The sequence below is a fragment of the Lepidochelys olivacea genome, assembly GCF_965140295.1.
Source record: "Lepidochelys olivacea isolate rLepOli2 genome assembly, chromosome: 2".
NCBI lineage: Eukaryota > Metazoa > Chordata > Testudines > Cheloniidae > Lepidochelys > Lepidochelys olivacea.
The window spans coordinates 100,938,842-100,955,934 of NC_140412.1; the positions used below are offsets into that span (position 1 = coordinate 100,938,842).

The following is a 17,093-nucleotide window of genomic DNA, read 5'->3' on the forward strand; positions in this document are numbered from 1 at the left end:
AGTAGGGAAAAGGAGAAGGGACCTGTGAATGCCTCCACCAGCTCGGGATCCCTCTTCTCATGATTTTTGAACACTTGGGTTGGCATTACTGTTTACTTATTCAGCTTGCATGTGACTCTGCTGAGGTCCACAATATCCTAATAATAGTCTCCTCTTTTTGATAATGAAGCAATATTTTTCTTTTATTAAAGACTAAGCTGCTGAGTTGGGACAGTTAACAAAATAAGATGAATGACACAAGACACCAGTCGCTGTTCTTCGTCAGTTTGCCTGCATTACAAAAGCTCTGTGCCATTAAGGTTACACTGAGTTCTAAACTGGCAGAAAATGAGGTTAGGACTACACAGATGAAGATTTGCAGGTAAAGGCAAATAACGGTTGGCATTCTCAGAAGTAATTTTTTTAAAGTATTTCAGTAGTAGTAGTAGTAAACTGTAACAGGATCCGTAAAGTTCCTGACAGTTATGACATTCATACATATTACAGAATACATTTTTTCCCTGTAGCTGTTCTAGTAAGGTACATCATGATTATTTTTTTTTAAAGTCAACAATATCCTTTATAGCTTGTAAAGTGTTCAATTTTAAGTCACTTGTCATGCGTGAACCACTGAATTAGTAAGGGAATAATAAAAGATTCAAAGTTAGTCCATAGACCTATGCGAAGTCCTGGAACTCTTTGAATGCATCACCTAAGATATTATAGTGTTTTACAGAGGTTGAGGTGAGGAATAAAGTGATAGTACTCTCCCAAAAAGCACACTCACCTTCCCAAAATACTCCAGTTACCATGCCTACTCTTGTTTTTGTTTCACATTTACCTTCCCACTTTCTGGGAGAGCGTGAGTGCCAATTCTGAATGTGGATTTTGTTTCTTCTCACTAAGGTCTCCAAACAATGATCAGATAACTGTTTGTGACTGACCAGTCTGGGTGGGATGTGACTCAGTAACTTGAGCTATCCAGCATTTTCTGCTGAACTACTGGAAAATATTGTTAAGTTTTAGGAAAATATAACTAAAATAAAGGTAACCTAATGCTGAGATGTCAAGCCCAATTTAGAGGAAATTCACTTCAGAATTAATTTTGAAAAGTTTTGTCTTTGTAGGCAATTGTTATTTCTTCATCAAGATATCCTTTCCTCACCTGTCCCTGGAACACTGAATCAAATTTCAGTTGTAATGGCGGTCAGTAATAAAATTTCTGATACTTACAGTATTTCTATCTGCATATTCCAAGTTGTGGTGTTAGCAGAACTACTATAAGTAAATTGATACAATTTAAATATGAATTGTTAATGCAAAATATGTAAATTAACACCAATAATGAATGTGGCATATTATTTCTTCCATGGAAGAAATGTCACTTTGAAAGGACAGTGGTAAGTAATGTGTATCATCACTTCATATAGAGAAGTACAGTGAAATGTGCCTTAAGTGTTGAGGAGGAGTGAAATCCTGGCCCTACTGAAGTCAATGGCAAAACTGTTGACTTCAGTGGGTCCAGGATTTTACCCAAAATATTTGGCAGTGCTTTGGGAGTGTCTTTTTCATAATAAGGTCAATCTCTTAATTTTCACTGTAAACTAAATTACGCAATTATTTAATGTTAAATACTACTGTATTTTATAAAAAGAAAAGGAGTACTTGTGGCACCATAGAGACTAACCAATTTATTTGAGCATAAGCTTTCGTGAGCTAGAGCTCACTTCATCGGATGCATTCAATGGAAAATACAGTGAGGAGATTTATATACACACAGAACATGAAAAAATGGGTGTTATCATACACACTGTAAGGAGAGTGATCACTTAAGATGAGCTGTTACCAGCAGGAGAGCGGGGTGGTTGGGGGGGAGGGGGAAGAAAACTTTTTGTAGTGATAATCAAGGTGGGCCATTTCCAGCAGTTAACAAGAACATCTGAGGAACGGTGGGGGTGGGGGAATAAGCATGGGGAAATAGTTTTACTTTGTGTAATGACCCATCCACTCCCAGTCTCTATTCAAGCCTAAGTTAATTGTATCCAGTTTGCAAATTAATTCCAATTCAGCAGTCTCTCTTTGGAGCCTGTTTTTGAAGTCTTTTTGTTGTAATATTGCAACTTTTAGGTCTGTAATCAAGTGATCAGAGAGATTGAAGTGTTCTCCGACTGGTTTATGAATGTTATAATTCTTGACATCTGATTTGTGTCCATTTATTCTATATTATGTATTTTTAAAATATTGTGCCTGGTGTTTTTAAACTATCATTCACTTCACATATTAATGAGCTAGTTCTTATAAAACAAAGATGCTATTGGGCCAGGCCTGACATCTAACACTGGAAAAAATGACTTTATTTAATTTATGTATTTGTCAAGGTTCCTCCCCCACTCTGAACTCTAGGGTACAGATGTGGGGACCTGCATGAAAAACCTCCTAAGCTTATCTTTACCAGCTTAGGTCAAAACTTCCCCAAGGTACAAAATATTACCCCCGTTATCCTTGGAATGGCCGCTACCACCACCAAACTAATACTGGTTACTGGGGAAGAGCTGTTTGGACGCGTCCTTCCCCCCAAAATACTTCCCAAAACCTTGCACCCCACTTCCTGGACAAGGTTTGGTAAAAAGCCTCACCAATTTGCCTAGGTGACTACAGACCCAGACCCTTGGATCTTAAGAACAATGAACAATCCTCCCAACACTTGCACCGCCCCCTTTCCTGGGAAATGTTGGATAAAAAGCCTCACCAATTTGCATAGGTGACCACAAACCCAAACCCTTGGATCTGAGAACAATGAAAAAGCATTCAGTGTTTTACAAGAAGACTTTTAATAAAAAATAGAAGTAAATAGAAATAAAGAAATCCCCCCAGTAAAATCAGGATGGTATATATCTTACAGGGTAATTAGATTCAAAAACATAGAGAACCCCTCTAGGCAAAACCTTAAGTTACAAAAAAGATACACAGACACAAATAGTTATTCTATTCAGCACAATTCTTTTCTCAGCCATTTAAAGAAATCATAATCTAACACATACCTAGCTAGATTACTTACTAAAAGTTCTAAGACTCCATTCCTGTTCTGTCCCCGGCCAAGACGACTACAGACAGACACACAAAACCTTTGTTTCTCTCCCTCCTCCCAGCTTTTGAAAGTATCTTGTCTCCTCATTGGTCATTTTGGTCAGGTGCCAGCGAGGTTACCTTTAGCTTCTTAACCCTTTACAGGTGAGAGGAGCTTTCCCCTGGCCAGGAGGGATTTCAAAGGGGTTTACCCTTCCCTTTATATTTATGACACGCCCCCCAAATCTCAGCTAGGGTGAAACACTGGCTGGGATTTCTTCCTGGAGCTCTAGGAAAACAGAGTTAATAAGACACATGCATCTCTAAATATACTACCAAGTACATAAAGACTAACAATATTTTCCACATCTCAAGGACGATTTTAACCAGTTGATTCTGGGAAACTTTCAAGGGAGAGTGCATCAGCCACTTTGTTAGAAGCTCCTGAGATGTGTTGGATGTCGAAATCAAAATCTTGGAGAGCTAAACTCCACCGAAGAAGTTTTCTGTTAGTTTCTTTGACGGTGTGAAGCCACTTTAGTGCAGCATGGTCGGTTTGCAGGTGGAAACGCCGTCCCCAAACATATGGGCGTAGCTTTTCCAGAGCGTAGACAATGGCATAACATTCTTTTTCAGTGACTGACCAGTTGCTTTCCCTCTCAGACGGTTTTTTGCTGAGAAACACTACAGGGTGGAATTCTTGATCAGGTCCTTTCTGCATTAAAACTGCTCCCACACCACGCTCGGATGCATCTGTGGTTACTAGGAACGGTTTGTCAAAGTCTGGGGCCCTTAGTACAGGGTCAGACATGAGTGTCGCTTTAAGCTTGTTAAAGGCCTTCTGACACTTTCCGGTCCACTGAACAGCATTTGGCTGTTTCTTTTTGGTTAGGTCTGTCAGTGGGGCAGCGATTTGGCTGTAGTGCGGTACAAATCGTCTGTAATAACCGGCCAAGCCTAAGAAGGATTGAACCTGTTTCTTTGACTTTGGGACAGGCCACTTTTGGATAGCATCCACTTTGGCCTGTAGGGGGCTGATAGTTCCTTGACCCACCTGGTGTCCAAGGTAAGTCACTCTGTTTAGGCCTATTTGACACTTCTTAGCCTTAACAGTTAGTCCTGCCTCCCTTATGCGCTCAAGGACTTTTTGTAGATGTTCCAGGTGGTCTGCCCAGGAATCCGAAAATATGGCCACATCGTCAAGGTAGGCGACTGCATATTCTCCTAATCCCGCTAGGAGACCATCTACAAGTCTTTGGAAAGTGGCGGGTGCATTTCGCAGCCCGAAAGGGAGTACATTAAATTCATACAGCCCGAGATGTGTGATGAAGGCTGACCTTTCCTTGGCAGATTCATCTAGCGGTACCTGCCAGTACCCCTTGGTTAAGTCCAAGGTAGAGATGAACTGGGCCCTTCCCAGTTTCTCTAATAGTTCATCTGTGCGTGGCATGGGATAGTTGTCTGGGCGAGTTACAGCATTTAGCTTACGGTAGTCCACGCAAAAACGTATTTCCCCATCTGGTTTGGGAACTAGAACCACTGGAGATGCCCATGCACTTTCAGAGGGGCGGATTACACCCATCTGTAACATATCCTGGATCTCCCGTTCTATAGCAGTTTTAGCTTGAGGAGACACCCGGTAAGGGTGGACCCTAATTGGGTGAGCATTACCTGTGTCAATGGAGTGGTATGCCCGTTCAGTCAGTCCTGGGGTGGCTGAGAACGTTGGCGCGTAGCTAGTGCACAGCTCCTGGATCTGCTGTCGCTGCATACGCCCAAGGGTCATGGAGAGGTTCACCTCTTCCACACCACCAGCACATTTCCCTTCATAATAGACACCTTCAGGCCACTCAGCGTCGTCTCCTCCCTGGGCTGTAAACTGACAAACCTTTAATTCTCTGGAATAAAAGGGCTTTAGAGAATTAATATGATACACCTTAGGCTTTCGGTTGGAGGTGGGGAATGCTATGAGATAATTAACAGCTCCCAGGCGCTCCTGGACCACGAATGGCCCTTCCCACGATGCTTCCATTTTATGGGCCTGGAGCGCCTTTAAGACCATGACCTGGTCTCCTACTTTGAAGGAACGCTCTCTGGCATGTTTATCATACCAGGCTTTTTGCTCTTTTTGAGCATCCTGTAAGTTTTCTCTAGCAAGGGCTAAAGAGGTTCGGAGGGTGTTTTGTAGGTTGGTTACAAAGTCCAGAATGTTAGTTCCTGGAGAAGGTGTAAATCCCTCCCATTGCTGCTTCACCAGCTGCAATGGCCCCTTAACCTCACGGCCATATACAAGTTCAAATGGAGAAAACCCTAAACTGGGATGTGGTACAGCTCTGTAGGCAAAGAGCAACTGCTGCAATACTAGGTCCCAATCATTGGAGTGCTCATTTACGAATTTACGTATCATGGCCCCCAAAGTTCCATTAAACTTCTCCACCATGCCATTTGTTGGATGATGGTAAGGAGTGGCAACCAAGTGATTTACCCCATGAGCTTCCCAAAGGTTTTTCATAGTTCCTGCCAGGAAATTAGTCCCTGCATCTGTGAGGATGTCGGAGGGCCAACCTACCCTGGCAAAAATGTCTGCTAGTGCCTGGCACACACTTTTAGCCCTGGTGTTGCTTAGAGCTACTGCTTCCGGCCATCGGGTGGCAAAATCCATGAAAGTCAGTATGTACTGCTTTCCTCTGGGTGTCTTTTTCGGAAAAGGACCCAGAATATCCACAGCTACTCGCTGAAATGGAACTTCAATGATGGGGAGTGGCTGGAGAGGAGCTTTGACCTGGTCTTGGGGTTTTCCCACTCTTTGGCACACCTCACAAGACTGGACATAGGTAGAAACATCCTTGCCCATTCCCTCCCAGTGGAATGACCCCCCCAAACGGTCTTTGGTCCTGTTCACCCCAGCATGGCCACTAGGGTGATCATGGGCTAAGCTCAAGAGCTTGGTCCGGTATTTAGTTGGAACTACCAACTGTCTCTGAGGATGCCAGTCTTCCTGGTGTCCCCCAGAAAGAGTTTCCTTGTATAAAAGTCCTCTTTCTACAACAAACCTGGATCGATTAGAAGAGCTGAGAGGCGGTGGGTTGCTCCGTGCCGCCGTCCAAGCTCTCTGGAGGCTTTCATCTGCTTCCTGTTCGGTCTGGAACTGTTCCCTTGATGCTGGAGACATCAGTTCCTCATGGGATTGTGGACCTAGGCTTGGTCCCTCTGGAAGCGATATAGGGGATGGAGCTGTTTCTGTTGACTGTGAACCGCTCTCCGCTGGTGTACTATGTTGGGATTCAGGCTCCAGCTGAGCCTCTTGTGTAGGGTTATCGGCTGCTGCCAGTTCAGGTTCGGTGGGGCCCTCTGGTGTTGAGGTTGCAAGTACTGGATTCAGTGCTGACACGGGGTCTGGTGTTGGTTGTTCGGCTGGTTCCGGTTCTGGGACTGGTTCCGTCTGGGTCTCTGGGACTGGATCCACTACTGCTGTTGCAGACATTGGCCTGGGGTCCAGGTCCATCACCTCTGACTGGGTCCTGATAGAAGTTTCCGGAACAGAGCTAGGCCTCACGGCTTGTTTAGCCTGGTTGCGGGTGACCATTCCCACCCTCTTGGCCTGCTTCACATGATTGGCCAAGTCTTCCCCCAACAGCATGGGGATGGGATAATCATCATAGACTGCAAAAGTCCACATTCCTGACCAGCCCTTGTACTGGACAGGCAACTTGGCTGTAGGCAAATTGAAAGAGTTGGACTTGAAGGGTTGAATCGTCACTTGGATCTCTGGGTTGATTAAATTGGGGTCCACTAAGGAAGCATGGATAGCTGACACTTGTGCTCCGGTGTCCCTCCACGCGGTGACCTTCTTCCCACCCACACTCACAGTTTCCCTCCGCTCCAAGGGTATCTGGGAGGTATCTGGGCCTGTGGACCTCTGGTGTGATTCCGGTGCAATGAACTGTAATCTGTTGGGGTTCTTGGGGCAGTTGGCCTTTACATGCCCCAGCTCGTTACACTTAAACCATCGTCCAGCTGACGGGTCACTGGGGCGAGGAGGGTTGCTGGAGAACGGGGTGGTGGGATGATAAGGGGTCTGGAGGGTTCTTTGGGAGGTAGGTGGGGCTTTGGGCGGCCCCCGGTAATAGGGTGTGGTCTGGGGTGGTCCCTTCTGGTCTCCGCTCCAACTGCGACCAGTTTTCTTCTTCTCTGCCACCTCCACCCATCTGGCTCCAATCTCTCCTGCCTCAATTACAGTTTTGGGTTTCCCATCTAGGATGTATCTTTCTATTTCCTCAGGAACACCCTCTAAGAATTGTTCCATTTGCATTAGGAAGGGCAAATTTACTGGAGATTCAACACTTGCTCCTGATATCCAGGCATCCCAATGTTTTACAATGTGGTAGGCATGTCGGGTAAATGACATGTCTGGTTTCCACCTTAGGGCTCTGAACCTCCGACGAGACTGCTCGGGTGTTATCCCCATTCTGACTCTCGCCTTGGATTTAAACAGTTCATACTTGTTCATGTGTTCTTTAGGCATTTCAGCTGCCACCTCAGCTAAGGGTCCACTGAGCTGCGGCCTCAGCTCTACCATGTATTGGTCAGTAGAGATGTTGTACCCAAGGCAGGCCCTTTCGAAGTTTTCTAAGAAGGCCTCAGTATCATCACCTGCCTTGTAGGTGGGGAACTTTCTGGGATGGGAAGTGGTACCTGGAGAAGGATTGCTAGGGTTTGTTGGTATATTCTGCTGGGCCTTTATCCTCTCCATCTCCTCCACATGCTTCCTCTCTTTTTCCCTCTCCTCCTCCACATGCTTCCTTGCCTCCATTTCCCTCTTGTGGGCAGCCTCTTGGTGTTGTTCTGCCTCCCTTTCTTGTTCCTTCTTCAGCTGCATGAGTTCTATCTGTCTTTCATGTTCCCTTTGTTTTTCCTCAGCCTGAAATTTGGCTAATTCCAGCTGTAGTCGAGCTGAGGATTTGGCCATTCTAACCTCTCTGTTTTTAACTAACTTTACACCCGAGGTTTAGAAATAAACAAACAAAACTTGGCTGTAAAATTTTGCTGTGCTGGAATAGAATACCTATTCTCTGATAGTGATTGTCAGCCTACAGAAAAAGACAATTCCCTTGTCTCTGCTCTGGGCCCAAATTAAAGCAAAAAACCTCCAACTACTTGGAAACCTGCTTACCCAGCCCAAAGAAGAAAAAAATTTCTTTTCAAACCTGTGCTCCTTGAAAAACAAAAAAAAAATCAAAATCCTAAAAAAAAACCCTGCCACTTTTGTCTCCAGGCAAATGGGTAGAGCACACACCCCCTATTTACTTTTAGGAAGAAAAGAAAAAAAAAAAAACCTCTGGGTTGGAAGACTGTGAATTTCCCTGCAGGAGTTAAGTACCCTGCCTCCAGGCAAAGAAAACCTGCAATTCACAAGATAATCCCCTTTTGTCTCTGCTTGGCCACAAAGCAGAGAGAAACCAAGCTGCTTTCAGTTTCAAAGCTGCCTTCTGGACTTCCTAAAAATTCCTTTTTAAAATCTGTATTTCTAGTTCAAAAAATCTCAACTGGATCTCAAAATGATTTCAGGTTAATCCCACCACTGTGCCACCATGTCAAGGTTCCTCCCCCACTCTGAACTCTAGGGTACAGATGTGGGGACCTGCATGAAAAACCTCCTAAGCTTATCTTTACCAGCTTAGGTCAAAACTTCCCCAAGGTACAAAATATTACCCCCGTTATCCTTGGAATGGCCGCTACCACCACCAAACTAATACTGGTTACTGGGGAAGAGCTGTTTGGACGCGTCCTTCCCCCCAAAATACTTCCCAAAACCTTGCACCCCACTTCCTGGACAAGGTTTGGTAAAAAGCCTCACCAATTTGCCTAGGTGACTACAGACCCAGACCCTTGGATCTTAAGAACAATGAACAATCCTCCCAACACTTGCACCCCCCCCTTTCCTGGGAAATGTTGGATAAAAAGCCTCACCAATTTGCATAGGTGACCACAAACCCAAACCCTTGGATCTGAGAACAATGAAAAAGCATTCAGTGTTTTACAAGAAGACTTTTAATAAAAAATAGAAGTAAATAGAAATAAAGAAATCCCCCCAGTAAAATCAGGATGGTATATATCTTACAGGGTAATTAGATTCAAAAACATAGAGAACCCCTCTAGGCAAAACCTTAAGTTACAAAAAAGATACACAGACAGAAATAGTTATTCTATTCAGCACAATTCTTTTCTCAGCCATTTAAAGAAATCATAATCTAACACATACCTAGCTAGATTACTTACTAAAAGTTCTAAGACTCCATTCCTGTTCTGTCCCCGGCCAAGACGACTACAGACAGACACACAAAACCTTTGTTTCTCTCCCTCCTCCCAGCTTTTGAAAGTATCTTGTCTCCTCATTGGTCATTTTGGTCAGGTGCCAGCGAGGTTACCTTTAGCTTCTTAACCCTTTACAGGTGAGAGGAGCTTTCCCCTGGCCAGGAGGGATTTCAAAGGGGTTTACCCTTCCCTTTATATTTATGACAGTATTCACTTTTTAATGTGTTAAAAAGATCTCTCTCATATCAAGATGAATATACAAAATCGAATAAAACATACACATGTTGCTCCTAAACAGCAAAAATTGGACATTGCTGAAAACTTTTCCATGTAATTTAAATTGTATTTTTTTCCTATATAAATACCGGACAGTTTGTTTGTCACTTAAAAAAAAATCTGTCCTCCTTCCCCAGTCCCATGAGCAGAGCCTCAGAAACTGTGGTGGGAAAATATAATGGGACCCTGCATGTCATGAGTTGCACAGAGCTGTACAAAAACCTAGAGCCAGCCCTGTGGGAAGACATTTTCATCCAACTGCATTAATTAAATATTTTATTTTGGTCATTGGTTAAGGACAAAGGAAAATAGCTCTTCCCTGCTGACCTTGAGAATGCAATTATCAGCCAGGGAAGAGACCCACAGCAGCCATCCTGGGTCCATTATGGATCTTTTCAGTCACCAGCCCCACTTCAGGATAGCTGAGGTAGTTTCAACGCAATTTTATTATAAATTTCTGCCATAGTGGGTACTGGTTCATGAGTAGGACTTGTAGACTCTACAATAATACAAAACCCCCACCAATAATAACAAAAAAATTAAGAAAAAACGAGGAGTCCTTGTGGCACCTTAGAGACTAACAAATTTATTTGGGCATAAGCTTTTGTGGGCTAGAACCCGCTTCATCAGATGCATGGAGTGAAAATACAGGAGCAGGTATAAATACATAAGAGGATGGGGGGTTCCTTTACCAAGCGTGAGGTCAGTCTAACGAGTGAAATCAATTAACAGCAGGATACCAAGGGAGAGAAAATCTCTTTTGAAGTGGTAAGAGAGTGGCCCATTACAGACAGTTGACAAGAAGGGTGTAACAGTAGGGCGAAATTAGTATTGGGGAAATTAAGTTTAGGTTTTGTAATCTCTAAGGTGCCACAAGGATACCTCGTTGTTTTTGCTGATACAGACTAACATGGCTACTACTCTGAAAAAAATTAAGACCAATAGATATCAAGGACTGGGCTCTGGAAGAATGGTTAGTACAGAATGTGGTAAGGCTGCACCAGTAATTGTTGAATACTCCTTTTAAGTTCAAAAGGTTCAGATAATTCTTTTGTTTTTCTTTAGATATCTTTTTACAAAACAGGAAAATGTCAGGCTTTTGTACAGAAACATGGAGCTACAGTAAGTGATTCTTCACACTGTTACTTATTCATTGTTGCCAGTACTTGTGATCCCAGTCGTAAAAACTGATATTTTTCATAGTGCTTGCAATTCCCATTCCAACAGAAAATCTCCCCCCTACTTAAATTTTGCACAAAATGTGTATGCCGTGTATTATAGGATTGGCTTACAGTACCAAATAATGCAAAGTACAGAAAACTTTGTGAAGCCCTGTCAATGATCTGTTTTTGTTTTGTTTGCAGTGTATATTGTTACACTGTTGTGCTACATTGCCTGTGATATAACGTTTGCGTTTGTATGGCTGAGTGTGGACTTTCAGAAACTGCTAAGTAGGAAGACAGTAGTTATAATCAAAACCAAGTTGTAATCATGCATGTGCATCTTCACTGTGGCCTACTCTTCTTTGTTCTTAGATGTATGACCTTGCATTTGACTGTATAAAAACACCTTTTGTTCAGATGAACCCACCTTACCAAATGATCTATGTCAAATTGTATAACTAATCTGACGCCATCATTATTTACCACTCTAGCATTTTTTTTGTCATCTGAAAAATTTATTAATTATTTTATATTGTCTTCCAGCTCACTGATAAAGGTATTGAATAGCATTGGACTGAGAACAGATAGGACCTCACTAGAAACATCCTGTTTGAGAGATCAGCGAACCAGTTTTTAATGCATTTAGTATAGGCTACATTGATTTTTGTCTAGTGCTATTTTTTTAACATTGTCATGTGGGACCAAGTCACATGTCTAGGTATATTATGTTAACACAATTATCTTTATCAACCAAACTTGTGATCTCATCAAAAAACATCCTTGATCTCGGGCTAGACAGGCAACTGGGCTTGATATATGTGCATGTTGGGAATCACTGGTCAGAGTTTGGAATGAGATATAAACAATATCCACTGAAAAGTACTATATATAACTCATTCAGTCATTCCTTTCCCCCCAACCTTCTGACCCTCCAAAAACCCATAATGCATTAGAATGCACCTTAATGTTGTCCAGTAAAATGCAAAAGGCCAAATCCCAATCTGTTGCAGTTCCCAGTTATAATAAAGGGTACAGGTGCTCAGCATCTCTCAGGATCTAGCCCAAAATCACAGTATGATTATCTTTTATAAAACCTTGATTTAATTACTTTAAAATCTACTTATTATATAATTATTTAAAACTTTTTTCCTTTGGTTATTATTACTAGATTGAGGCTCCAGAGAGAATTGGCCCAGCCATCCTTCAACTATGTCTCTGTTACACACTTATAACCAGACTTGCCCCCAGCTGGAATAAGGCTGGTCATCTGTTGGTACAAGGTATCTTACTCAACTGGGTCAGAGTCTGACCCTTTGACTTTCAGTACTTTATTATTTTTTAAATTATATTTGCCATGCATATGCTGCCTACTCTTTGATTATTAGTCTTACGTTTTTGTTTTTGTATTTCTATGATTGTTTCTTTATCCCAGTTCAATTTTTTAATGAATAATATAAAAGGACAAGGAATTCAAATTTTCTGTCTCCCCTCTCCTTTGTGTAACTGATTTAATAAGCATTTAAATTGACCATAGTATATTCAGTTAATTTCAAAACCAAATTTTGCAATACAGCAGATTTATGAAAATACTGTAAATAGGTTTCAAAATCAGCTGTTGTGTTTCACAGAAATTGCACACTTCACTTACATAGGATGAAAGTGACATGCTTTACGACCATGCCTTTCCACCAAGTTTCATGAGGCTAGGTGTTGTTGTTCTTATCACCTAACAATGTTTCCCCTACTAACTGAACAAGGTGAGAAGAGTGGCAAATTAGCAAATGTAGAAAACTGGACACCGGTGGATGTGGTTCTAACACAATCACATGCTATTCATCCATTAAAGAAATTGTATGGATTTATTCTACAGTATAAATTGGGATAAAAATGTGTTTTTCTGTTTTAGTTCCAGTCTTACTGTTATCAGACTTTTTTACGTTATTTTGAATCAGTTTTTCTTCATTGACTATCTTCAAAACAGATTTACATCCCTTTAAAACCAGTGTATTCAAGAAAAAGAATTAATAACAGAGGGCCAGATCCTCAGATGGTGTGAAATTGGCTTACTTTTATTGAAGTAAACCTTTAGCACCTACAGTGTTCATTCTGGGGTGTGTAGCCTATAGGAGGAGGATGCTACAGTAGTTTTATATTTCGAGGTTACACTGTATCTTGTTATGTATAGGTATGCTAATGAAGAGTATTCAGGTCGGCTCTTTCCTCCTTCCACCAAGTGCGCTGCATGTGACCTAGGCAGAATGTTTCCACAAGCTTTCCATGGCCAAGGGGCATGGGCAGCTGGTTGGTATGAGGTAGAGTGGAGACAAAGTACGCACTAGCCCTTCTTCAACCAGTGTGGGAAGCACTATCCAGCACCTTTATTCCCAACTCTTCTGGATACTTTCTGAGACATTCTACCCATCTGTTGTCAGTGGCCCCTCTTCATTGGAATCAAGGCCACTATTTGGTTCTTAATTTCATTGTATCACTTAGGGTATGTCTACACTACAAAATTAGGTCAAATTTATAGAAGTTGATTTTTTTAGAAAGCGATTTTATATAGTCGATTGTGTGTGTCTCCTCACTAATGCACTAAGCACATTAAGTCGGTGAAAGTCATCCACAGTACCAAGGCTACCATCTACTTTCGGAGCATTATACTGTGGGTAGCTATCCCACTGTTCCCGCAGTCTCCGCCACCCATTGGAATTCTGGGTTAAGCTTGCAATGCCTCATGGGGCAAAAACATTGTCACGGGTGGTTTTGGGTACATGTCGTCAGTCGCCCTTCCCTCTGTGAAAGCAACGGCAGACAATCGTTTCGCACCTTTTTTCCGTGCAGGCGCCATACTGCTTTCAGCAGACGGTCCAGTAGGCCTGCAAACAGTCGTCGTCATCCACAGCTTCCACTGCTACTTTGCTCTCCTGATGCTATGAATCCATCTCGCAGGTCCTCTATATGACCATTGTCATCCACCACTTCCGCTGGCACTCTGCTCTCCTGGTGGTCTTGCAAGGCTGCTTCCGCTGCAACTCTGCTCAGCTGCTCTTGTCTCGCCATCCCACGGCAAGCGTGCAGCCCACTCAGCTGTTATGTCCTGACAGCAGACAGTGGAGTAGGTCTGCAAAACTGGTCATACAACCACCGCTTCCCCTGGAACTCTGCTCTCCTGCAGACACCATACCATAGCAAGCATGGAGCCCACTCAGATCACCGCAGCAGTTATGAGCATTGTAAACACCTCATGCATTATCATGCAGAACCTGAAAAAGCAGGCGAAGTGGTGGCGATGGCAGCGCAGGGATGAGGACATGGACACAGACTTCTCTCAAAGCACGGGCCCTGGCAATTTGGCCATCCTGGTGGCAATGGGGCAGGCTCATGCCATGGAACTCCGATTCTGGGCCTGGGAAACAAGCACAGACTGGTGGGACCACATAGTGTTACAGATCTGGGATGATTCCGAGTGGCTGTGAAACTTTCGCATATGTAAGGGCACTTGCATGGAACTTTGTGACTTGCTTTCCCCTGCCCTGAAGCACAAGAATACCAAGATGAGAGCAGCCCTCAGAGTTCACAAGCGAATGGCAATAGCCCTCTGGAAGCTTGCAATGCCAGACAGCTACCGGTCAGTCTGGAATCAATTTGGAGTGGGCAAATCTACTGTGGGGGCTGCTGTGATCCAAGTAGCCAACACAATTACTGAACTGCTGCTATCAAGAGTAATGACTATGGGAAATGTGCAGGTCATAGTGGATGTCTTTGCTGCAATAAGATTCCCTAACTGGTGGGGCAATAGACAGAACACATATTCCTATCTTGGGACCAGACCACCAAGGCAGCCAGTACATAAACCGAAAGGGGTACTTCTCACTGGTGCTGCAAGCACTGGTGGATCACAAGGGACATTTCACCAACATCAGCGTGGGATGGCCGGGAAAGGTGCATGACGCTTGCATCTTTAGGAACTCAGGGTGTTGGATCATATTAAAGAAGTTCTGTATTAAAATCACAAATGAGTTTGATACCCTGAAATTTAAACTCTGGGGAATTACTAATTAAGAGGTCTCTTGGGTTTTGGTACTGTTTCTCTCCCTCTGTGTGAAAATTGCAAGCTGTTAATTGTGTTAGTACATTCTAAGGGTATGTCTACACTACAAAATTAGGTCGAATTTATAGAAGTTGGTTTTGCAGAAATCATTTTTAAATAGTCGATTGTGTGTGTCCCCACACACAATGCTTTAAGTGCATTAACTTGGCGGAGTGCTTCCACAGTACCGAGGCTAGTGTCAACTTCTGGAGTGTTGCACTGGCGGTATCCCACAGTTCCCGCAGTCTCTGCTGCCCATTGGAATTCTGGGTTGAGATCCCAATGCCTGATGAGGCAAAAAACATTGTCGCGGGTGGTTCTGGGTACATGTCATCAGGCCCTCCTTCCCTCCCTCTCTCTGTGAAAGCAACGACAGACAATTGTTTCGCACCTTTTTTCCTGAGTTACCTGTGCAGATGCCATACCACGGCAAGCATGGAGCCCACTCAGCTCACTGTCACCGTATGTCTCCTGGGTTCTGGCAGACACGGTACTGCATTGCTACGCAGCAGCAGCAACCCATTGCCTTGTGGCAGCAGACAGTACAATAGGACTGATAGCCGTCATCATCATGTCCGAGGTGCTCCTGGCCGCATCGGTCAGGAGCGACTGGGCAGACATGGGCGCAGGGACTACATTAGGAGTGACTCGACCAGGTCACTCTCTTTAGTCCTGCAGGCAGTCCTATTGTACCATCTTCTGCCGAGCAGCCAAGAGATGTGGATGGCTTGCAGTCCTTCTGCACCGTCTGCTGCCAGCCAAAGATGTAAAAGATGGATGGAGTGGATCAAAACAAGAAATAGACCAGATTTTGTTTTGTATTAATTTGCTCCCCCCACCCTCCATCCCTCCGTGAAGTCCTGCCTGAAATACGAGAGGGAGGGATAGCTTAGTGGGTTGAGCATTGGCCTGCTAAACCCAGGGTTTTGAGTTCAATCCTTGAGGGGGCCATTCTGTGTGACAGTTGTTTGTTTCTCCTTGATGTAAAGCCACCCCCTTTGTTGATTTTAATTCCCTGTAAGACAACCCTGTAAGCCATGTCGTCAGTCACCCCTCCCTCCGTCAGGGCAACGGCAGACAATCGTTCCGCGCCTTTTTTCTGTGCAGATGCCATACCATGGCAAGCATGGAGCCCGCTCAGATCACTTTGGCAATTAGGAGCACATTAAACACCATGCGCATTATCCAGCAGTATATGCAGCACCAGAACCTGGCAAAGCGATACCGGGCGAGTAGGTGACGTCAGCGCGGTAACGAGAGTGGTGAGGACATGGACGCAGACTTCTCTCAAAGCACGGGCCCTGGCAATGTGGGCATCACGGTGCTAATGGGGCAGGTTCATGCGGTGGAACGCCGATTCTGGGCCCTGGAAACAAGCACAGAGTGGTGGGATGGCATAGTGTTGCAGGTCTGGGACGATTCCCAGTGGCTGCGAAACTTTCGTATGCGTAAGGGCATTTTCATGGAACTTTGTGACTTGCTTTCCCCTGCCCTGAAGCGCATGAATACCAAGATGAGAGCAGCCCTCACAGTTGAAAAGCGAGTGGCAATAGCCCTATGGAAGCTTGCAACGCCAGACAGCTACCGGTCAGTTGGGAATCAATTTGGAGTGGGCAAATCTACTGTGGGGGCTGCTGTGATGCAAGTAGCCAATGCAATCAAAGATCTGCTGATATTAAAGGTAATGACCCTGGGAAATGTGCAGGTCATAGTGTATGGCTTTGCTGCAATGGGATTCCCTAACTGTGGTGGGGCCATAGACGGAACCCATATCCCTATCTTGGCACCGGAGCACCAAGCCGGCGAGTACATAAACCGCTAGGGGTACTTTTCAATAGTGCTGGAAGCACTGGTGGATCACAAGGGACGTTTAACCAACATCAACGTGGGATGGCCAGGAAAGGTACATGACGCTCGCATCTTCAGGAACTCTGGTCTGTTTCAAAAGCTGCAGGAAGAGACTTTATTCCCAGACCAGAAAATAACTGTTGGGGATGTTGAAATGCCCATAGTTATCCTTGGGGACCCAGCCTACCCCTTAATGCCATGGCTCATGAAGCCGTACACAGGCAACCTGGACAGTAGTCAAGAGCTGTTCAACTACAGGCTGAGCAAGTGCAGAATGGAGGTAGAATGTGCATTTGGATGTTTAAAAGTGCGCTGGCGCAGTTTACTGACTCGCTTAGACCTCAGCAAAACCAATA

At 44.0% G+C, this 17,093-nt stretch overlaps 1 protein-coding gene across 1 annotated transcript in view; it reads left to right on the forward strand.

Annotated features, from left to right (window-relative positions):
• Positions 1–227: 227 nt before the first annotated feature.
• The window catches only part of LOC311515364 (uncharacterized protein C18orf63), a gene marked incomplete at both ends in the record, with an annotated part of 43,228 nt that continues 26,362 nt past the window's right edge, over positions 228–17,093 (forward strand). Inside the window, 4 exons of the mRNA XM_084618351.1 lie at positions 228–361; positions 1,107–1,185; positions 10,702–10,758; positions 11,968–12,079. Coding sequence (XP_084474477.1) covers positions 228–361; positions 1,107–1,185; positions 10,702–10,758; positions 11,968–12,079 — 382 coding nt within the window. The remainder of the gene's footprint in view (positions 362–1,106; positions 1,186–10,701; positions 10,759–11,967; positions 12,080–17,093) is intronic.